A 23,458-nucleotide genomic window follows, 5' to 3' on the forward strand; every position below is an offset into this window, starting at 1 on the left:
CAATCACAGGAATCGTTCTTTAACTTTTCCGTTTCCTGTGATTGTCAAGATTCTCTGACAAACATTGAATGCACACCAAGGATGGCTACTTTCCAACATAGCGATTTGCTGCTCATGGCCATTTCATTGCCACCTCTATTGAGATTCCATGCGGTTTCTTCGTTTGCCTTCAGTCGTGGTCTTCATCACATTTTGCCCCATAATCCAGAATATAGCTACAGTATCTCACAAAATCGAGAACAGCCCTCACATTTTTGTAAATAATTGATTATAACTTTTCATGTGACAACATTGAAGAAATGACACTTTGCTACAATGTAAAGTAGTGAGTGTACAGCTTTTAAAACAGTGTTATTTGCTTTTCCCTCAAAATAACACATCACACAGCCATTAATGTCTAAACTGCTGGCAACTAAGTGAGGACAATGATCAAATTGGGCCCAATTAGGCATTTTCCCTTGTTACAAGGTCTTAGGTGTGAATTGGGGAGGAGGTGTGTTAATTTGGTGTTCACTCTCAGACTCCATCACACTGGTCACCGGAAGTTCAACATGGCACCTTATGGCAAAGAACTCTCTGAGGATCTGAAAAAAAGAATGGTTGTTCTACATAAAGATGGCCTAGGCTATAAGAAGATTGCCAAGACCCTGAAACTGAGCTGCAGCACGGTGGCCAAGACCATACAGCGGTTCAACAGGACAGGTTCCACTCAGAACAGACTTCGCCATGGTCGACCAAAGAAGTTGAATGCACATGCTCAGAGTCATATCCAGAGGTTGTCTTTGGGAAATAGACGTATGAGTGCTGCCAGCATTGCTGCAGAGGTTAAAGGGGTGGGGGGTCATACGCTGCACACTGTATCAAATTGGTCTGCATGGCTGTCGTTACAGTTCACTGAGGGAACCATGAATGGCAGCATGTACTGTGACATACTGAAGCAGAGCATGATCCCCTCCCTTTGGACACTGGGCTGCAGGGCAGTATTCCAACATGATAACGACCCAAACACACCTCCAAGATGACCACTGCCTTGCTAAAGAAGCTGAGGGTAAAGGTGATGGACTGGCCAAGCATGCCTCCAGACCTAAACCCTATTGAGCATCTGTGGGGCATCCTCAAACAGAAGGTGGAGGAGCACAAGGTCTCTAACATCCACCAGCTCCATGATGTTGTCATGTAGGAGTGGAAGAGGACTCCAGTGGCAACCTGTGAAACTCTGGTGAACTTCATGCCCAAGAGGGTTGAGGCAGTGCTGGAAAATAATGGTGGCCACACAAAATATTGACACTTTGGGCCCAATATGGACATTTTCACTTAAGGGTGTACTCACTTTTGTTGCCAGTGGTTTATAAATGAGTGGCTGTGTGATGTGTTATTTTGAGGGGACAGCAAATTTACACTGTTATACAAGCTGTAAACTCACTACTTTACATTGTAACAAAGTGTCATTTCTTCAGTGATGTCACATGAAAAGATATAATCAAATATTTACAAAAATGTGAGGGGTGTAATCACTTTTGTGAGATACTGTATAAATCATTAAATCTTGAGTTAAAGCTAGCTAATCAATGTTTTCACACTACCACTGCATCAAATGATTATGTTTAATGGGATAAACCCACAGTCACAGTTCCCCTCAGCTCTATGGAGCATTTTAGCATATTTTAGCTCATTGCTCACAACTGTATCACTGCTGTCATTAGCTTCGCCTCAGCAGAAAGCTGTTTTCACTGGAAACATTCTGATAAACCCTTTAAACACTACCTGCCTAGAAGTCAAACGGCAGAGAAACAAAGTTAGCAACTAGCTGGTGAGCTGGTAGCTAGGTGGCCAGAAATACAACTCCATATGAATGCTCCCAATATCAGCTTTTTGAGGTCCTAATATTTCAGTGTTATTGGATCTCTAATAAAAAGCATACGATTATACAGGTTGTAAACAAACCTTGTGTTAGTCAAACTTATTATAGAAATTGTAAATTTATTAAGCAGATTGTCCTTTGTTAACGTCAACCTTGTTCAACAGTTTTTGTGTGAAATGAGGGATTACTACCAACAAACCAGGCATGGTCACTTTCAGTTTTACCTACATATAATGTGCTTTTATAAAAATAAGACAAAACTGTAAGCTTGTTAACAACCTGTTTGTGTGACTGCTCTTGTCTTTATTAAACTGGCATAGTATGTTGCTAATGTGAAAAAATACCATGCTCATTTTTCACATTTATAAATAACCTTGCACACGAGTGTTGTGTGAAATCTCATCTGCTGTAAAACTTGCCTTTACTCTATTCAGCGACAGACTGTAGCACTTAAGTAGGTTATAACAATCCCGGCTAGCTGTTTGACCTACTGTAGGTCAGGTCAGATTATACAGGAAGATTTTAGGGAAGGAAATCAGTGTCAGGCCTCCCTCTTTCTTCCTCTTCATCCTGCTTTCCGTTTGTCTGTCTGCCACTTTCTTTTTCCTGTCTCCTCTCTTCACCTCCACTGTTATTTTCTCTTCCCTCTTTTTCTGTTGGAGTCTTTCTAATTTTTTTCTCCCAGTCATGTCATTTTCTATCACGCCCACCTTCTCCAAACTCCTTTCGGCTCTCTCGCTCTTCCTCTCTTACTCCTTCCTTTATGTACTGTATGGGTCTACATCTGGTTTCTATCATGGTTGCTGCTGCTCTTGTTTCCCATCGATCTCTCCCACCGGTCAGCCTCCTCCTCTTTCTTTTCTCCTTTCCTTTTTTCTGTCTGAACCCTTGATCTCTGTAGGGCTGTCTGGTTTTCTCAATGTCTCACTGTCACCCTGTCCCTTTTTCAATCTCAATCTCAGTTTCTCAGTTCACTCACACTTCAATAAGCTGAACTGGCATGAAGTTTTAAGTGTTCAGTTCAAGTATATATCTTCCAAAACCACTTGAGTTCCCACTTTTTTGCTTTACCCTTGACTTCTCAATTTTATTACAGTTTTCTTTTTCTAGAGATTTCTTTATCTATCTCTGTTTTTGTTTTGTTTTGTGCCAAGCATCTGTTTTGACGACTACTGCTGCCTCTTCCATTTCAGTCTACAGACAGGACAGAAAGACGGGAAGTCTGACGCAAGAATTCAATACCCTTGTTCCGTACTCTCTGTCCATATTTGACACAAACATGAGGGTACACACTCACTGACATTTCACATGCCGGATGAACACACACACACACTTTTCCTGTGATGTAATGACCACAGACTGTAAATTACAGTGGACTATGTGAGTAAGATGTCACCTGCGACATTGTGACTAGTAGCTTTGAAAACAGGACATATTTCTTTGCAGTTGCTGCCCAACGTTGTAATTGTACATAGCCAGAACAGTCAGTAGATGAAAGCCGGAGCCAAGTCAAAATCAACAACAAAAAACCCTTTGCCACAGGGCGGCTTGTGGTCAGTTGTAAAATTATTTTTACAGTTTTATAAAGAAAAGCTTAAGTCAAGGTCCACTTACAATCTTTTCCCAGAGGTTTTAACTTTGTGTCACTTCGTCTTTTGGATGGAGTTTGCTTTGTTGTCATGGAGGCAGCTTGCTTGTAATGATATAAACTTTGGTCATGTGACAACTTCTCTAATTTTCAATATTATATAAATATCATATCTATAAATATCATCTGCCAGTGTCCTGTGAGAACCAAGTATCATCAAAATGCTGACTTGTCATGAGCAGAGAAAACAGTCCTGTTTTTCAGCTTTGTGTCAGTGCACTCCAGTGGGTTTTTAAAAGGTTAATTTAGTTTAAGAAATAGGAACATTTTCTCATAAAGGAACACTTAACCCTTTAGTTTTTCTGAAACATTCAAAATCACCAAATTTGGAGATACATGGTTTTCTCCAATACGTCATGGACTATGCTTATGGTAAATTCATAAACTGTTTTATAAAAACTGCAATGTTGCACTTGACTCTGCATGTACTGTAGGTTCAGAGGTAATACTCAGTATTTAACCTCTAATTTTGTATTAGTACTATTTTACCTAGCAGACGTCCGTAGTTCTTTGGTAAAAAAAAAAAGACTCTAAACAGTAGTTTCAGTTCTGTACACCTTTTACCAGATTGATGACGTTTGTTTTGTTAGACATATTCTAGTTTCAGTAAGTTATCACTCAAGAACAAGTCATTAACTTGTTTAGCAAATCATGCACTTCTCTGGCGAAAGCTAATCTTATCATGCCTTAAATGAGCTGTCATGTTTCTTGTCAAGCTGCTAACTGAGATCTGTTCTTCGTCATCTTTCTCGTTTGGTTTTATTTGGTGATAACGTGTGTACAGCTAATTCTCCAAGGACACCGGACATTGTGCTAGTAGCATGCAGTACATAAAAACAAAGCCTCTATTCCAGATTCATTGCGTTACATTATAGTACGAGTGAAGAGTAACTGAATTACACCTATAGTCTCTTAAAAAAGAGGCACCGGCTTTTACACTATTTCTGTCTTGGAGTCTGAAAGGAAATGTAATTTACAAATTTCAATAGTGCTGCTTTGTTTCAGTTGCACATATGGGTCTGTGATTGAAAAGAAGAGTGACTAATTGTATTAGATGCACTGGCACTGGAATATCCAGGTTAGAGAGGTAGGTCAAGTAAATCAACTTGACCTCTTACCCACACAAAACCCACGGCATGACTGTGCTGCTAAAACCCATTACCATGATTTTTTGGGGGGGAAATAAGAAATATTCACATTTGTGGTTTGGTGGAAAAGCATCACTCTGTTCCACTCTCTATCATTCCCAGTGTGTTTGAATGATTGTGCTTCCAGACAGAAATTCCATTCTTTGGATTTTAGCTGTGTGTGTATATCCCGTTGAAAGGCATGCTGAGTGGCGTGCAATTGCGCATCACACATCCAAACCAAATATTGTTGCAAGCTAGCGAGCTTGTTACTAAATCAACTACACTGAGTTTAGCTATCATCCAGTCTCAAAATTATTTTTTCTTTTTATTAGTTGCAGAAATATATAATGTGATGCTAATATGTATAGAATTGGTTTTAGGGCAGCTCTCCAAACACAAGTAGCCTATTTGCACCGGCACTTAGGCCTAAGTAATGGAGCTCTATGAGTGGTAGAATGAGTTGTGTTCTCTGGCACAAGCCACACATTTCATCCTGAGCAGCTCCATTAGGCTTGATGGGCTCAATTTGCAGAGTTGTTCCCATTCAACCTGCGTCTACACCTGAGTTGAAAGTACAGACGCTTTGCACGCAGTTATGTTGGCATTAACAGTCAGTTTGATGATACTATAGAGAAAACGGACCAAAAGGCGTTGAAAGGATACCTGAGTGTCCACTGCCATGTTTAAATTTTTTCTTTAATTTAGTGTTGTGCGGAATTAACTCGAGTCTTGTGGGATGCTTTAAAAAGGGCTTTATTCTAAGAGGAAGTTCCTGCTGGCTTGCCTTGCAATCCCCTGAACCCCCTGCTGTGCTTTTACTAGCCTCAATATGTTCTGTCAGTGAGCCAGAAGGCTGTTTGAGCCTCTTTTACAACCACTACACCTATTACACCATGCTGTCTGTTGTTTATTATAGTCCGCACACTGAGACAGCTCCTCCTGGATATACGTCTTTACATAAACTTTAATATGACCCATTTTGAATGTTCCTTTTTTAAAATAATGTGCAAAAGTGTTGATTCAGGATGCTGGATCTTTGACAAAGCGTCGTATGATAGATTACGGTCACGAGTCTAAATTTGTCCCCACAACTATAAAAATGTCCACTAAATAGTAATGTAGTCTAGTTTTGGTAAGTTGAGTTATTAATATAGTAATATGAGTGTGAGGTGCACCATTGCTTTTTTCTGTCTTGTTTCATCATAATGACTTGGACACGCACCCTTCTGTCCTTTTTTGAAGAACATTGTTTGCTCCTTCCAAAAAAATGAGTGATTGAGTTGTTTTGTTTACTAAAAAGCCAACGGACAAACACGACCTTATGGCTGCTTCTGGAAAACTGAGCTGTGTTCAACAACATGTATGTGAGTTCACTGTAAGTCATTTGTTTTTTTCCACCGTATAGCTCACATCCAAAATTCCCTGTTACTATGGAAAAACAAAGCTGTGTGAATTTGAGCCTGACTGTGCCACTATGTTAAGGGCTGAAGTCACAGTTGAAAAATCTGGTTTGCAGCCAAGAGAAAAGGAAACAGAACCTAACATCTCCTGTGTGTGAACCTGATCAACCTCAGCAGAGCAGGTCTCCAATCAGAGTGATACTGTAGATCTGATGTGACGTTTGTCACAAGTGTTCTGCTTTGTTTATAAGTCTCAGACTTTCTCCTCTTTGGTTTTCAGTCCCCCAGTGGCTTTTGGTCTGTTCCTCCCTACAACTGATTGCTTTCTTCTGGGCCTAAATTTCCATTTTCCACCCCTCTGTCCTGCAGACTTCAAAAGACTTTCTCAAAGAACAATTGCAAATAAGTATTGACAGTTGTTTCGACCTCAGTTTGAATACCTGATTTGTTGAATTTGTTTTGTCAGGGCACAAGTTGTTAGTCACAGTTCTTCTCAAATGTTTGTAATACTCATTCTGCCCTCCTCTGTGGCTAAACTCAAACTCTCTACACAAAAACAAACCCAAAAAATAACTTTCAAATACTGTTGAACCTAGGTCTTCTTCCATAAACTCCCACACCACCACCAGCTCATTCCCTCCTGGCCCCTGTCTCGCTAGCCGTTTTTTTCTTTTCTTTTTCCGTACACTCTGTTCTTCCGTTCGGGGTTTTCTCCCATGGCTTTCAATCCATCCCCTTGGTCGTTGTAGTTATTCAGCACAATATGGCGTCTGTTGAAGAGAATCCCAATGTAATTGTTGTCAGATGACATTCAGAGAGTTGGATGGAGGTGAAACAAAGTAAGTTGGGATAAAAAAAGAGAGAGAGCAGGAAGGGGGATGAAACTGAGCAAAAGAGTGAAAGAAGCAGATGGGAGGTTTGAGAGGAAATGTGTAGGGAGGAAGAGAGAGAAAGAGAGAAGTTGGAAAAAAGAGAGAGGAAAAAAGTTGCAGGTTGCCATGCCGACGATACAAAAATAAACACTGTATGTGCTGCGTGCACTGCTCTGTCACCCTCCACCTCACAGGCCGGCCCAGCGTTATGATGCGTGTGTGATTGTGCATGCAACTGTGCGTGCACGTACGGTGTGTGTCTGTGTGTGTGTATTAGGGGGTAAACATGTTGTAGTGGTTGTACTCTTTTGCTCTGGGGGTTCTTACATTTACTGGGCCTTGGAGGCAGTGTTTGACACTCCCCAGAACATACAACAGGAAGTTGAAAGTAGAATATGTGTGTATATTTGTCTGTGTGTGTCAGCACAAAGCGAGACAACCCGGCTGTTAAACACAAACACAGACATTAGCGTTGACTCAGTGTCCGGTTAAGAATTAACCATTTCTTACCATCTTTGTCTCTCTCAGGGTTCGGAGGCAATGGAGGATTGTGTGCAGGGGGCGCTCTCATCGCTTTATCCTCCTTTTGAGAGCACGGCACCACCCCTCCTCTCCCAGGTAGATCTCACAAGCATGCACACACACCTTACCTCCAGTCCACATCTTTAAAGCAATAAACAGGGGAATATATGTAAATAATGCAGATTCAATTAAATGATAAGGAGATGTTGGAGTATGTGGGGAAGGCGATGTTATGTGTAGATAACATGGCTTTCCCAAGATATAAACTGCTGCTAGAAGCCAAACCAAACAAAATCCAACTACCGGTCAATTATAGCAAACTTACAATTTATCTTCCTACAACCGGGAGCTTGACATGGCTTGTTCTACTGAAAACTGCACACTATTCCTGCTTTTAAGTCATACCATTTATTTTGTGAAAGAGCAGTCAGCTGGGAAAAACTGTTCAATAGCTTACAGGTGCACTGTGGGAATTGTTGTATGCTCTAATATCTCTAACTTAGCATTACAAAGTGCCAATGTTGCATTTACTTTTAGTGCTTTTACCTTTGTTTCCCTAAAAGCCAGTCAGTAAGCCAGTAAGGGTCCTTTGAGGTACAGCTATTGGGCCATGCTCCGTTAGCAAATTTGGTAATTGGTTTGTTCAAACTTGCCATGTAGCTTCCAATCAAATTTCTTTGTTGCTATGGAAATAGCTGCATGGAAAAATAATATGGATGAAATTAAGCAACCTTGGTGATGTTCTTGTTTTAATGTCTGATTACATGCTGTCTGGGTTGAGGAAATTCTTCCACTCTTGAGCAAATGAAATGCTTTCAAAACCCACTGGATACACTCAAAACTGCATGAGGTCTTGCTGAATACTGCTCTTAGTTAATGAAAAGCTCATATTGTGAAGATGATTTTTTTCCTCCAGACAGCAGTGAAAATGTAAAGTCTTGTCATTCACTGCATCCGACCGTATTCACTCAAGTGTTTTTGCCCATTTTTGAATGTTTGACCAGGTCTTTTCAGTCCTGGAGTCGACGTATCAACACGACAGTCTTCGGTACCTCCTGGACTACTTTGTTCCGGCCAAGCATCTCCTGCACAAACTCCAGCAGCATGCCTGTGTGAGTTCCAAATTGCAAGCACTGTGAATGAGTACACACACATAGCCATATAATCAGAAGCGCAATCACCTGTCAAATGCAAAAAGTATAGTGTGAGAACTCTGTTAGCTGTTTTGATTCCTTAGATTAAAAAGCGTAATCCGGTCATTGTTATATGTATGTACTGGCAGAGCTGTCTTTGGGGCAACCAAGACCTAAAGGGCAGGTCCAAGTGAGGCCATGCATTTTCATAAAAATTCTGTTGTTTTTAAACCTGCAGTGCAGAACTTTGGTCTCCATTTCTGCCGGTGAGAGTACTTAGACAAACACTGTCGAAGCCTGCTCATAACGAATGTCCACAGTTCTAAGACAACAATCCATTATTTAGCTAGAATAAATGTAATAGCCTGTTCAACAGCGGTAACATGACATCTCTTTATGCCCTCAGTCCCTACTCTTCTCTCAGCTTCTCATAAAAGCGACACCAGTAGTTATCCTCGAGTAGTTGTCCTCGCCGTCGATCACTTTCTTTTTTTGACTTTAGTTTAGTGACTTCCTCTGAATGCCAAGTTTCTTTTGTATCTTGACCATCAGAAACTTTTCTTGTTTCTTGTTCTTAGGTTTTTCTGGCATAGACTCTCCCATTCTTCTGGTTGCTAAGGTTGTTCCAGAGCCATGTAGAGAGAGAGAGCTGCATCATCTCTGCTCAATTTCAGTACATCCTATACAACAACATTGCCAAAGCATATTAACATAAACCATATAACCATACTAAACATAAATAAACAAAATAAACAATAAACAAGTCTCAATAATAAACGTTCTCCAATGGATCTATTTTTTTTTTTTAAACACATCACTACCGATGTGAAATACAGAGAGATTTATCTGGCGGTGATAGGCTTTATCAGCATTGTGTGAACTGGCAAGAGCTTGAATGGAACAGATGTTACATCAGGTCTTTAGTTCTGACGAACAAGTTCAAGCCAAGTCACAAGTCTTTTAAGTCTTTTGGGGCAAAACAAGTCAATCGAGACACATCTTTAGTCATGTCCAGACTTCCATGTCAATCTCAAGTCTTTGTTTTTGTGCCCTGCCCTTGTGCCTTAAGGTTTCAGTCCTGTGTCACAATACCTGATGACATGGGAGACACCAGTGTGGCACAAGTTATAATTTGACACATGTGTGAGCCTAGTAGTTGCTTACTACACTGCGGAGGGTTGAGTTTGCTCTAAAACTCTAGCTGGCCGGTAAAATTAGTGAAAGTGGCTGGTGAAATTGGAGATTTACCAGCCGCTGTGACCTGCAGACAAAAGAGGTAGTTTCCTGCCTTGGAAGCTCCAAGAATGAATTGACAGAGATGAATGAAATACAGTGAACAGAAGGGTAAATAAAACACTTACGTTTTTTAGAATCCCACATACACAAAGCAAATGCATGAAAATAGTATGATATAGGATACATACATGGAAACACTGTGCAAACATGAGACTTCCACTTTGTGCCCTCACATTACACTCTCAAGCATGTTCTGCCTCACACACAGAAAACAAGACAAAGAAATGCGATCCAAGATGTACGTAATTCAAAGCTCCGAGATTTATACTGAACAGCATTCCTTGTATTTTAATTTCCAGCACCCACACACAAAGATAAACAACACACACTGTTATAAGCACAAGCTGGGAGGCTAAGAACGGTCTCATATTTCCATTTACAGTTTCCCCAGACTTGCGCACACACATGCACAGGCATTGTGAGCAAACTGTGTTTTCATTGTAGCTGAGTGGAGCTGCCTGGGACGGGAGTTAGACTGTGAGTCATGACAATAATTCGCTCCATATGTGAGTGTGTTACTGCTGTGAGAGAAAGAGAGAGTGAGTAACAGAGAAGTGGTGGGAGTCGAAGGAGAGAATGAAAATGGCTTTCATTCACCACGCTCGCATGGCGTGTGTGCGTGAAAAAAGAGAAGATGCTGGAGGTTGCAGACTATAGTAGACTGATTGAGGACTTTTTGAGAAATGGTAGGTGTGGAAGAGGGAGCAAACACAGGGGTACATTGAGGGAGAAGTAGGAGGAGGGAGGAGGGCCAGAGGACACAGAGTTGCAGAATGTGGACTGACTCAAAACAGACAAACTTTTTAAGAGAGGAAAAATCACATGCTTTTTAATGCTAATATCCACCCTGACAGATATCAGGCTTTTGCTTCCCCTGAAACTTTGCTACAGCAAGAGAACAGGCAAGAAAAGATGCAGGAGAAAGGCTTAAAGGGAATAAATTGAATAAGGAATGGAGAGGTAGGTAAGGAATATAATTTGATCATGTCTCGTGAGTCTAGAGAACACGGATGGGGGAGGGAGCAGCCTTCTGTTGGTCGATTAGATGTGACTGGGGGACAGAGAGGTTCTGGATCTCAGTTTGTGAGAGAGAGGATGTAGCTCTGTCACAGGATTGATTAAGTTAACAATAGCATTTGGGATTGTGAACAGATTAATTGATTGACAGTGCAGGATCAAACTAGGGGCCTTCTCTCCTTCACCTAAATTCAGAGTTCTTGAGAAAATGCCTTGTGGGCTTTTCTATATTTAGACCCATTTTGTTGAGTGTGCTTTATTTAGATTGATTTTCTCAGTCTCACAGAGCTACTTGATGTGTTTTCCACTGACACTGGAACAGTGGATTGTTTGGCTGGCTGTTGTGAAGAGTTGGTCATCTGCATGCTGACTCTCTGCAGCTATCCAGAGTCTTCTCACTGTGTCATGCCAGCTAAGCAATTTTACACTGTAGAAAACCCTGTGCGAGTCACATGTCTGCCATTTGTATGTGCCACTGGCTTTTGGCCAGTTGAGCTAGTGAATACTGTTGACTGGTGTGGTATCAGTTCTAGAAACTCGACATATAACTAGGCCAAACACAATCACGCAGGCAGGCTCCAGTTAACTCATGTGGGCTGTGGTTTGTGAATGGGAGAAAAAGATTGTATGTGAGCATTAAATAGGAGCATTAAATAGTTTTTGGCAAGAAAATGCAGGATTTCTACAGGGAAATCAGAGCACTATACCTTAAGAGGTATAAGAAGAAGACACAAAATTTAATTTCATGCAGATGAAGGTTGCATTTTTTAAATTTATACATTCAACACACTGTCTTCTCCTTTTCTTCTTCTTCTTCTTGTCATTCCAGTCTCAGTACCTTGGCTGCTTGTTCCTTCACTCCGGCTGGCCTCTCTGTCTAGGTGAGAAAGTGGTTGTACAGCTCTCCACCCTGGATTGGAGGCTCCTGCGCAGTAATGACTTCTATCTGCAGGTGGTGCCCTTTTCTACACGTTGCCCCCGACTGGCTCTAAAATGTCTGGCCCCTGGGGGGCGCACTGTTCAAGAAATCTTGGTACCGGAGTCACAGCACCCCCTTGTGTTCACCACTGAGTGGCTGCACAGCGTCAACAAAGAACGGGGCCACAAGAGAGAAGGTAAGGAAAGGATTCCCTATACTTCCGTTTACTTTTAAAGGTTCAGTGTGTAAGTTTTAGTGACATCTAGTGGGGAGAATTGCAAATTGCAACCAGCGGCTCACGTGCATTCACATGCTCCTCAGATGGTCCCATTTCTCGAGTTGTGAAGTTGTTCTTCCGACTTCATTGTGTGATCATGTGCTCTTAAGTCGGAATGTGGAATCAACGCAGAAGTTGCTACAAAAATGTGTTGGATTAGCATTATTAGAGCATATAAACAACACGCAGACATCCAGTTCACTCTACATGGACAGCAAACTAACTGTTAAAACCATATTACAAATGACATAATTTCAAAATGCATATGCAAAGCGTGACCACAAATCAAAGTTCTGTATGCTTCTTAATTTCCCATGTACATCCATCCATCCATCCATCGTCAACCGCTTATCCTGCGTACAGGGTCGCGGGTTCCCATGTACAGTTCTATTTTTGAAATAAAGATTTAAGGAGGAAAAAAAGATTCTGATTACCACTTGAAGGCACCATCAGTGACCACTCACCGGTGGCTGACACACTGTCGGCTCTTACTAAATAATATGCGTGGTCCTCCATTTGTCCAATTTTTTTTTACTACTACTACTAACTTTACTTGTTGTTGTTGTTCTTCTTCTTGGTATGTATTCAAGGTAGTGATGAAATGTGCTCTGTAGTGCAGTTTGTCCATTCGGGCTACTGTAGAACATGGCGGCGCAACATCCATGTAAGGGCACCCACTGTGTTTGTAGATAGAAATGGCTCATTCTAAGGTAATAAAAACATAATGATTCATTATGTAAGGTCTTTATTTGCATTTCTTTCAATAGATACCCCAAATTATTACACACTGAACCTTTAAACCTGGGAAAGCATGGGTGATGATTACCATCCAAGCCACTGGGATAAAAGTTATTTCTAATCAATGTCTGATCATAATTTTACTTGGTATTTCAGGTTAAGAGTCAGGAAAAGGTCTCCACAGAGGTGTTTATACGGTTTAAGCCAGAATAATGTTTATTTGTTTTTTAGGTGAAAACTGTTAAGACCTTGTAGCTTTGCCAGTAAGTGATGATTGTGAAGAAGAATAGAGGGAAAACAGAGGAAGCAAACAGATGCGTGGCTTGAAGCGGCAAGTTTATGACTAAGGGATGGCGTGTGGAAGGGCAACAAGAGAAGGGAGAGATATATGGGTCTCAGCAGGTGGTGGGTGGTGAAAAGAACCTAAGAACTAAAGAAAGGCAACAAAAGTTTGAACATTTGTTTTACACGTTATGTGGGAGGAACCTTTTGCCTAGTGGATACCCTCAATAAACACAGGGGCTTGACATGAACTAAGTCCTCTATGATCTTTTTTTTCTGTTTGCTGCTGTCTTTTATTAAATCAAATGTAAATCAAATAGGTTTTATGTAAAGCACTTTGAATTGCCTTGTTGTTGAAATGTGCTATAAAAATAAACTCGCATTGCCTTGCCTTTTCTTCCCCAGTTGGAGGAGGACTCGACACCTGCCTGGTTAGTACATGTGATGGTGTGGTTCGTCTTCCGTGGAAGGAGGTTGTCTACCCAAAATTCATCCACGACCCTTCTGAGGAGCTGGGCCTGATGTCCAACGACGAGGGTCCCGTATCCAACCGCCTGCCCAGTGAGGGAGGCAGCAGCCTCGGGGGCTGGGGTGGCTCATCCTCTGGAGAACTGGACACCTGGTCCTGGGATGAAGAAGAAGACGATGGTTTACCTCCAGATGGCGTGGACTCTGAGCCTGTGCTTCCCCGGCGAAGGCGCAGTGAAGATGGGCTTGGGAGGACAACGAGGCACCCTCAGCTGGACGGGGACTATGTGGAGCTGTTGGAGCCCAGAGTGGGTCCTGATGGAGGGGTTGACACGAGGCAGAGGTACCTGGAGATGCATGGAATTTGTAAGACCAAGACTTTGCCTCTGTGCAGGAGAGGTAAAGCCATCAAACTCCGGAAGGGGAAAGCTTGGGGATATGGGAGACTGGAAGGGTCAGGAAGCTTTCGAGCTATCCTTGGTGCCAAAAGAGACGTAGTAACCCCAAAAGGTGACATTTTACCACCTCGGCGTCCACCAGTAGCTACTGAACCTGGCAGAGGGAGACAGTCTTACTCCTCTTCTGTCCACGACTCTGATGAAGGAGATAAAACAAGCAGAAACTCTGAGGGCGTACAAAGCCACCGGCTTTATTTTGATGGCTCGTTCAAAGAGAGGAGACCCGGTGTTGGCAAGGAGAGAGATTGCACTGGCCTCACACAGCCTTGTAGAGGCAACCACAGATGTAAAGAGTCAGAGAGTAGCGACAGTGTGGTCACAAATGAAATCCGTAACATGACAAACCAACATGGTATAGAGGGCCACTCAGATCACGGATCACATTCAGACTCTGTTTTCGAGGATACAGATAAACCACTGAGCGGAGACAGTGATGCCACCACCCCAACATCAGACGCGCCAGAGAGACCATTCACTGTAGTCGTAGAAAGTGGAGAGACTACCAATAGTGGATCTAAAATAAAGAGTTCATCCAACACAAAGGTGACAGAAGAAAGGGATGAAGGGAAGACAGAGGACAGAGTGTGTCCTAGAGGAAAGGAAGTTAAAACTGCAGGATTCAGAGCACCAAGGTACAGATTTATTCCAGTGGGACACTGTACTGTTTCTTCTTATTTATTTTCATTTTCACACTTCCACATGAAAGTACAGATCAGCAGTACAAACTGATACAAACGGTACGAACAAGGTATGTTGTCTGAATTTAGACACATCCAGGCCTGAAACCAATGGTATAAAAGACACCTTCGAAACACAGTCTGAAGGACATTATGTCAAGACAACATAATTTCTAACATGTTACCAATTATTAACTTTCCATTGGACCTCATTAGTACCTTCCTGTGCTTTGTCTTAGGAGGAAAAGGAAGGGAAAGGGGGCCAAAGGGAGGGCCAGGTCTGGTGGCCGTGCACACCAGAAGGGATCAAAACAGCAGGGTAAAGCTGCTCAACCAACTCCTACCACCTGCTTGGCTATTACAAAGCTGCCAATCACAGAGGAGAACCAATCGGAGCAAAGAAAACAGGCAGACGAACCTGATGGAGTGCCACCTTCAACTAATGATGGGACAGAGGATACAAGGAAAAGCAATGCAGGTCTGAAGACAATTGAATATTAATGCATAAACACCTCATACAATAGTTTCTATAAATTTTTTATATCTCGGCAGAGACAGAAGCTGAATCTTTGCCTGTCTGCAATGGACAATCAGGCACATCTTTATTTAACCACTCGAATGAGGAGGCAGGGTCAGGAGAGAAATGTCCTGACCAACTAAATGGTGTTGCATCCAAAGAGCCTCCCCTGCTGAGGGAACTGGACACAGAGCTTCTCCAGTCAGGAAAGCTAAAGTTGACAGGCAAGTTTCTTTCAGGCCTACTATAAATGTGTTGTGCTAGTTAGCAGTCAGCTCAAAACGTTTTTACTAGGACAGCCGTTGCAGTTAGTCTTGCAGATGTGTGACATTTTTGTTGTTTGTTGGGCTAGTAGGTCTTTACCCCTTAGCGTCTGATTAACAGTATTGAAGAGTTTAGAGTCATATGTCAGCCAAATCTGAACATACATACTAGGGCTGTCAAAAATCGCGCTTGTTTGTCGTTAATTACGTCAATTTTTTTAACGCATTTCACGCATGCGCAGTGTGACAAATTATTCAGGTCAGGAAAGTGGTTGGGACGGGAGCTAGAGGCGAGGTGGAGCAAGGTGAGCAAAGTGGGCCTAATGATGGATTCAAATATAAAAAGAATGATGATGGTACAGTTAACAAGTACAAGGTTATTTGCAAGATTTGTAACAAGGAGTTTCAATTTCACCGGAGCTGTTCCATGGTACCATGTCAACGCCAAACATGCGTTTGCTGGGTCGTCAGGTTCAGCAAGTGGTTCGCGCCAGACCACGCTGAATTTTTAGCGGGCCATTCACAAAATCAACCTCAGATAATTTGACCAACAAAATAGCAAAATGGATTGCAAAGGATTGTAGACCCGTTAGTATTATAGAAGACTCAGGTTTCATTGATGTTTTGCAAGTGGCGTCTCAAGACTCATCCTATAGGCCACCGTCAAGAGCCACAGTTATGACGAAAATCCACGAGCTCTATCAAAACGAAAAAGAAAAAAGGAAAGAGGTCTTGGCTCAAGTAAATCATATCGCCCTGACTGGAGACCATTGGACATCAGTGAATAACAACAATGACCTCGGAGTAACTGCACATTTCATCAGTGACACGTGGGAACTGAAGTATCTGTGTCTTTTTATTTATCTTTTGGTATGCATTTCAGAAATTCAGGATTCAGGTGTAATTGCAAATAGTGATTAATCCTGATTAATCCACTGAAAATTCTGATTAATTTGATAAAAAATTTTAATCATTTGACAGCCCTAATACATACATGATACACATACTGTTAGAATCAGTGTGACTTGCACACTCAGGGGATATATATAAAAAATAAATCCTCTTAGAAATCCTAGAAAAAAGACAGACCGTATAACTTAAGATCTTGCCTCATAATCATCATGTCTTGGAAGTTTTCTTTATTGAAAGTAAAAAGTAGTTTTTATCTCTACATGCATGGTTACAGTGCAAACAAGAACTGATGATGGCTAATTTGGGATGAGTTTTCATGGTGCAAATTTGTCAAACTGGAAACAAATATAGGTTAAATAAAACGGACAGATTAACTTTATGGCAACATTTTACTTCCCGCTTGCTTCCTCCAAATCATTATGTGTTAGTAGCTGCAAAACTTTGAAAATGATTGTCCCAATAGCTGTCTGTTGGCCTTCCCACGTAATGCCTAACCTGATGCTTACCGACCACAGGCACAGTGGACAGGTTGGGGCGTGCTCTGGTTGTCACAGAGACAGATGCAACAGAAGAGAGTTTCTGTGAGGAGGAGATGGCCAGGGTCCTGTCGTGCTACCACAGAATCACTCGGTAAGGCTGTTTCAGACATCCCTTTGCAATGCGTTTCTACAGTAGATATTACCAAGGAATTATTATCCCCTTTAATACCATACAATGGTGTTATGTTGTGTCTAATTAACCCTCTGCTCATGCTCTGCTTTCATTCTCAAAAAAACTTTGTCTGTACTTATGCACCTTAAAATCTATGATCAGCTTGTTCTCTCATGTTTATATTTGGGCTTGTTTCATGTGTTACTTGTTACACTGCTCATTTACAAACCAGTTCACCCAAGAGCGCTTCATAATTTTATTCGCCTTGACTTGCCATTCGCTGACTTTGCCAAATACAGCAAAAGGTTGGGCTAAGAAAATGCAGCATGGGCCTGAAAGCAGAGAAAACCATAACAAAATGCTTGAGCTTGCCAGTTTACCTGGCACACTTGTCTGTTGCTCTCAGCAAGTCTGAACAAATGTTCCAAAACAGGTTTGGGAAGAAATTATATCTTTGTAAAATATAGATGACCCCTTAACTGTCCTATGTAAAGTAATACAATTGGTTTAAATTAGTAGGCATCATTCATCTTAATTTTTAAATAGCAGGTGTCTCATTTTATAATAAAACACTTCTTTTCTAGTGACTGCTCTGGTTTTAACCCCACATTTACTTCTCTCCATCCATCCTCATCAGGCCTGCAGCCAAAGAAAAAGGTCTCACAGTGTTAATGGACAGCAGACGCTCTCCACCCTCCGCTCTCAGCCTCTCTGCACTTAAACTTTTCCAGGTGAGACAGAAAGTTCTTTAACCAAATGTTTGCTTCTGTGCTCTTATTTGTCTGTAGATGTGAAGTAGCTCAAGCACATGTGTTTCTGTGTGTGTGTGCTTTTGTGTGTTCCAGGTGTTGGTTCCTGGCGGTCTTGGATCTGTTCTGGTTTTGGTGGAAGAGCAGCAGGAGTCCCTTTCTCATAACCTGGAAGGAGCAGAGGTGAGCTCATACAAGTCACAAGTTTACAGATTATGATCCAGCACGCAAACAGCATAGCGTTGTTCAATTTCTTTTACTTCATTTAGTGTTATTTCTTTTATTTGCAAGTCTAAATAAAACACAGAACACCCACATTGAAAACTTGCCTGAACAACAATGATAAATGTGTGTTTGTGTGAAAACAGTAGCGAAATGAAAGTTCCTGAACCTCCATTGTCCTTCATCATATCAACAGGGATAACTGCTCATTTATAAAATGCAAAATGTTCATGAGGAAATAACATTTCATAAGCCACGCTTTGTTTCTGTTCCTTTCTAAAATTTGATGAATGTCTGATGCTGTTAGCTGGAGCGCACATTCACACTGTGCTTGAATCTAAATGAACCTTATTTCCATACATTTGGCACATCTAGAGTTTGCAAATAAGCCATTTTACCAGTAGCTCAGCTCATTGCTTTGCACTGATGAGAAGAGATCTTTCTTGCCATGTGGTTTATATTTCACCCTGACAGTGGTAAAACATTGCATGTTAAAGGGAAGCGCTGATAGAAAAAACAGCTGTTGGAGCTGCACTACACATTCCTCGGTCCATTTTGTTGTTTCGGTAGTAATTGATTTTATTTCCGCTGATAAATTAACAAATAAAGATGATGCAAGTGTAATAGTAGAACATGTTTCAGCCAAAAACAAATACAGGCCTTTGCATCAATCCCTCAGAATCAAGACAGAAGATTATTTAGAGGGCAAAATATTATCAGCTTTGTTAGGTCTATATTAAACAAGAGATATTTGTTAACAATAAAGCCCTTAGATAAGAGTTTATTTGCACAAGTCTACAGCACGACCCCCTCATATTAAATTTTTTGTGTAAAATGTTCCCTTTCTTATCCTGTTCTGTTCAGGTCCACATAGTACGAGGAACCGGGGTACTTCAGCAATATGTAGACAAGCAACAGCTGCCCAAAGAGATGGACGGAGACTTCACCCACTGTCACCCAGACTGGCTGGTTTTTAGACTAGTGAGAAACTGTTTTTTTGGTCTATTTTGAAAAAAAGTAGATTTCCCTTTCTCTTTATTTTTTCCCTAAATTTCTTCATACTCCATGTTTTTTTTTCTCTATTTTTCATAGTGGATCCAACCAGTACCTCATTTCAGTCATCTATTTATATAGATATGCATAACTTTGCAAAATTATTCACATTTATATTATTTGTATGAATTGCATTCGTCGGCCATATATACAACCTGAGTCTTACATGCAAATAGATCTCAAGATTGGTTTTTAATATACAGAATTGAAGCTGGAAACTTAACATTTTAAATGTGAAAATCTGACTTCTGTTTCATTTTCCGGTTCTAGTAACAGATAGAACTTATAGGTCTAGTATTGATTGACAGAAGTTTACATTAAGGTACAGAAAATCCCACTCGCAGTCTAACATATAGATTCTGAGTACAGGACATTTGTTACTTGTTGGTAACTAGTGAGTTTTTCTTTTGTGAACCTCAGGTTTAAAATATTACCAAGGAAAGTGAGGGAGTAGAGTGGGAGAAAGTGAAGTTTGGAGAGGAGGAAGGACAGATAAGAGGATGTTGGCTGGAAAGAGTGGTTGTCTGGTGGTGGTCGATGATTTCTAAGATTTGTGATGAACTGGGTGTGGAGGATAAATCAAGTATAAGAAGGATCTTAAGGGGTCTTAATGGCTTTCCCCCAGACAGTTTATGTTGCTTTATCCAAACAGATGAAAACATTTTCCTATCCCCTGCACTTTCTCTGACCTCTCTCATGGACTTACATGGAAATGAAAGAAGGGACTTTGTGAAATGTCGTACACTAACCTGTGTCTGTTTCACTTGCTGTTTGTATTTTGAGTTAAGTTGATGGAATAATTAAAATGCTAATCTCAAAATCACTGATTCCACTCCTACTTCTTTACTCTTTTTTCCCCCTTCAGAGTCTAGAGAGTCTGACAGAGCGCTGTGAGAGTGCCCTCTCACTCCTAGGAGAAGCACTGCAGTCTATGGACACTGAGCCAATGCCAGACAACATCAAGGTACAGACGTCAAAGAGGATGCGCTTTTTACCCTTTCTGTATCAGTGATTTGATGACATGATAGTTATGTAACTGTCAGTCAGACCCTAAGTACAAATTTCACTATGTGCCGTTTGGTCACTGCCCACAGAAACATTAATGAAAACATTGCTCTTCTTCAGGCGGTTCCTCTGAGCATCGACAAACACAGACAGCTCATGGCGAGCGTCCTGGCCGACCAACGTTTGACTGAATTACAGCAAAGGGGCGGGGCCTGGCTCGCAGGACTGACCAATAGCGCATCTGGACTGGCACAGAAGTCACCAGACTGCAGGTACCTGAAACCTAGCATAACTACTAATGAACTTGAATGTTGGTGTTTTTGTGGTCCCTTTTGTTGTCATATTTATTTAATTCCCCTTCAAACCCTGTGGCTTGTTGTTGGGAATCAATCTACTCAAATTGACAAGTAGGACCAGACATGTGAATATAACCGCTAACTCCACACAGAAGTATGGTAAATATAAAACCCTACATGTAGCAGAACACTGACCACAGTCAGTGAATGTACACCAAAGAAAGAATTGCTCAATATTATGAAAAGATGTGAAAGAAATTGTATTATAATATTCAGTATATGGACAATTTAAAGGAATATTTAAGACATTATTTACAATAGTAATGTGTGCATCTGCAAGAATATAGGCTTCTTCTTTTTATGATGCTTATGCACAGGCATATTGAAGTAGTGCTATTTTAAGTATAAAAGAATCATGACAAGCACAAATATTCTAATTGGGCAAATACTCAGACATGCAGAAACCACACTAGTCAAACAGCTTGGTCCAGAGGGGCAGAAAAGGAAGCTGCATGTCCTTTTAACTTCCCACTTCTTGTGTTTGATTGAGGGATTTCTTTTTGTCAAGATGAGTTGTTGGTTGCCATAGTGAAAAACAAACAACTTTGTTTTCAGCCAAAACATCTAAACCAGCTGGATGAAGATAGGAATGTGAGTTTAATAGAGACAGAGCGTTACAGCTTGTTTGTTTGAGCCCAGCTACAGCTTAAAGATGATATAAAGAACGTTGTATTCGGAGCTGTTCTTCTTATGCAGTAATGAGTTTTGGCTCAGTCTGTACAAGAATGAGGCCCAATACAGGCGGATTGTTGATTTGATTCCTTTCTAGCCTGACAGTTGTCTGACTTTTTGTTTTTCACCATTTCTACCAGCCAAAATGTGTGATTTGGGGCTATGACAAGTTCTCACTGTCAATTTTCAAAAAGAGAAACCAAATTACCTCTCGCTTCTGTTCATCAGTGGTTGCCTGGTTGTTTGATTTTTTTTCCCCACTCAGGGCTGCCCTTGCTGCTACATCTAAACTCTATGACAGCGTGGATGACGCCCTCCATCGGCTTGTCCGAGTGTCCAACCAGAGAGGTCGTGACCTGGAGGCTCTGGGACGACTAGTGGGGCTGGTTGACAAACTGGAAAAGGTGTGTGAGGGAGGAAGACGATGAGTGTGGTTTTATTCCCATTTCAGAAACTCTGCGGCCTATTGCCTCTCCGGGATGTCATTAACAAACCTTCTGTATCAATTTAAAATCTGAGTTGTAAGCAATTTTTGTGTCCGGCATTGCACTCCACCCATCCTGACTCGTCCTCCCTGTTTCAAAGAGGGATTGCATAGAAACTCCCTGATTTGCTGGTGTTGTAGTGATTGCTGTATGTTTTCTCTAAAATATTCTTCTTCTCACTCTACTGCCTTGTCTTGCTCACACACAGCACAACAAAACAGATATTACAGTGTCCAATGCAATACAATATGCTGGGGGAAAAAAAGAAATACCTGTTTTTTTCTACTTCATGTAAATGTCTCCACTCCACTGCGGGGTTTCTCTAGCCTCCCCCATGTACAGTGAATAGCTTGTGTCCTCCTCTCACCCCTCTCTCCCTCTCTGTCTTATACTACAGTGTGATAAGGAGATTGAGCAAGTCCAATCACAGCTGGAAGACTACAAGGACCCTCCTCTGTCCCTCAGCAGACTCTCACTCAAACAGCAGAAATTCAAGACATTCAAAGAAACAGCCAATGTGAGTGTGCGTCATTTTCAGAAATGACTATTTAAATGTAATTGGCTCACAATCACATAAATCTTAAAATTAAAGCCCCTATGTGCAGTATTTCAAAATTCCTTACATTGGCACTATTCAGTGTTAGTATCACTAATGACATGAGCACATAGTGGCTTTAAAGCTGTAAGATTTGAGAGAAGAATAAAACTCTTACAAATAACAAGTTCAATTTCTAAGCAACCAAATGCACTTGTTCAGTTAAAACTGTCAGGGTTTTTCTGCTACAGCTTTCTCTTGGTCTAGTATGACCAGTAGCCTATCATGGCTAATGTTAGCTAATACAAGCGCATTGTGGATAGATGCGTATAACTTATACTACTGAGTCACTTTGCTTTCTTGATGACCACTGTTACGTGTTTTAGCTTTTACCATTATCTGTTCAGCAGATGTTACAGAGTGTGGCTTTATTCTTGTGGTTTTTTTTATAACAGGCCATTGCTTTTTCTCGCATCCGTAGCTATCTAGCAATGATGCGTGATGAGATAGCAAGTTACCTGAAGCGTATTGTTGAAAGGCGAAGTCCTGACATCACCTCTGTGAGCTACTGTTCTGCTAGCTTCTGTGACTCAATGCATAGAGAGTTTGTTCAACCAGTTAAATGCGATTTCTCCTCCTGTCTATGAGAATGCTGTCTTCTGATGTTGTCTTTCCAATTTTTTTTTTATAATCTCTGCTGTAAAAGTTGGTCCCCCCTGTCTTGCTTTTGTTTACTGAGGCCCTCTAATGTTCTCTACTAAAAGAATTTAACCATCATCGTTATTCAAGGATTAGGAGTCCTATTGGCCCTGCAAGACCCCTCAGCTATATATGTTACTCTGAATTACTTACTGAAAGACTTTAAGAGTCAATTACTGAAATTTTAAAATACAAACAAAGGTGTTTTGAGGGCAGTTTGGTGTTCGGTGGTATATTTGTGTCATTATTGTGCATACAGGCTAACGTAGTTTTGTTGGCTTATTCATGGCAGAGACATTTACCACCATTTCATGTCAAGCCTGTACAGTTAACATGGCAGTGTTTTTCCGTGCAAAGGCTTCACAGTGGATCTTCCTGAATCCTTTAGGAGCTGCACAGTGAGACTCTGTCAGTGCTCAGTGAGTTGGAGGGCTGGTGCGAGCTCGACTGGGCAGGCCTGAGCAATGTCCAGATCCGACTTCCTCCAGTCAGGGAGAAGCTGAGAGACATGTCCCACTGTCTGTCTGACTGCTGGACCACCCTGGATAACACGCAGAGGTTGCTGTCCACACTGACTGAGGTAATGCAGCACAGGAAGCCATCTGTTATGCACATAGGAGGTTATGATCACACGGAAATGG

The 23,458-nt window shown here is 41.3% G+C and overlaps 1 protein-coding gene across 1 annotated transcript in view; it reads left to right on the top strand.

Moving 5' to 3' along the window:
• Positions 1–23,458, top strand: part of arhgef40 (Rho guanine nucleotide exchange factor (GEF) 40) — a 43,415-nt gene that overhangs the window by 1,797 nt on the left and 18,160 nt on the right. Inside the window, exons 2-16 of the mRNA XM_038731231.1 lie at positions 7,440–7,529; positions 8,438–8,545; positions 11,709–11,994; positions 13,501–14,653; positions 14,938–15,176; positions 15,251–15,439; positions 16,906–17,020; positions 17,679–17,772; positions 17,887–17,973; positions 18,877–18,993; positions 19,931–20,029; positions 20,191–20,342; positions 21,364–21,502; positions 21,981–22,100; positions 23,206–23,397. Coding sequence (XP_038587159.1) covers positions 7,440–7,529; positions 8,438–8,545; positions 11,709–11,994; positions 13,501–14,653; positions 14,938–15,176; positions 15,251–15,439; positions 16,906–17,020; positions 17,679–17,772; positions 17,887–17,973; positions 18,877–18,993; positions 19,931–20,029; positions 20,191–20,342; positions 21,364–21,502; positions 21,981–22,100; positions 23,206–23,397 — 3,180 coding nt within the window. The remainder of the gene's footprint in view (positions 1–7,439; positions 7,530–8,437; positions 8,546–11,708; positions 11,995–13,500; positions 14,654–14,937; positions 15,177–15,250; positions 15,440–16,905; positions 17,021–17,678; positions 17,773–17,886; positions 17,974–18,876; positions 18,994–19,930; positions 20,030–20,190; positions 20,343–21,363; positions 21,503–21,980; positions 22,101–23,205; positions 23,398–23,458) is intronic.

The sequence above is a fragment of the Micropterus salmoides genome, unplaced genomic scaffold (genome assembly GCF_014851395.1).
Source record: "Micropterus salmoides isolate LMB-PRFRI ecotype aquatic unplaced genomic scaffold, ASM1485139v1 Ms_hic_scaffold_2, whole genome shotgun sequence".
NCBI classification, from domain to species: Eukaryota; Metazoa; Chordata; class Actinopteri; order Centrarchiformes; family Centrarchidae; genus Micropterus; species Micropterus salmoides.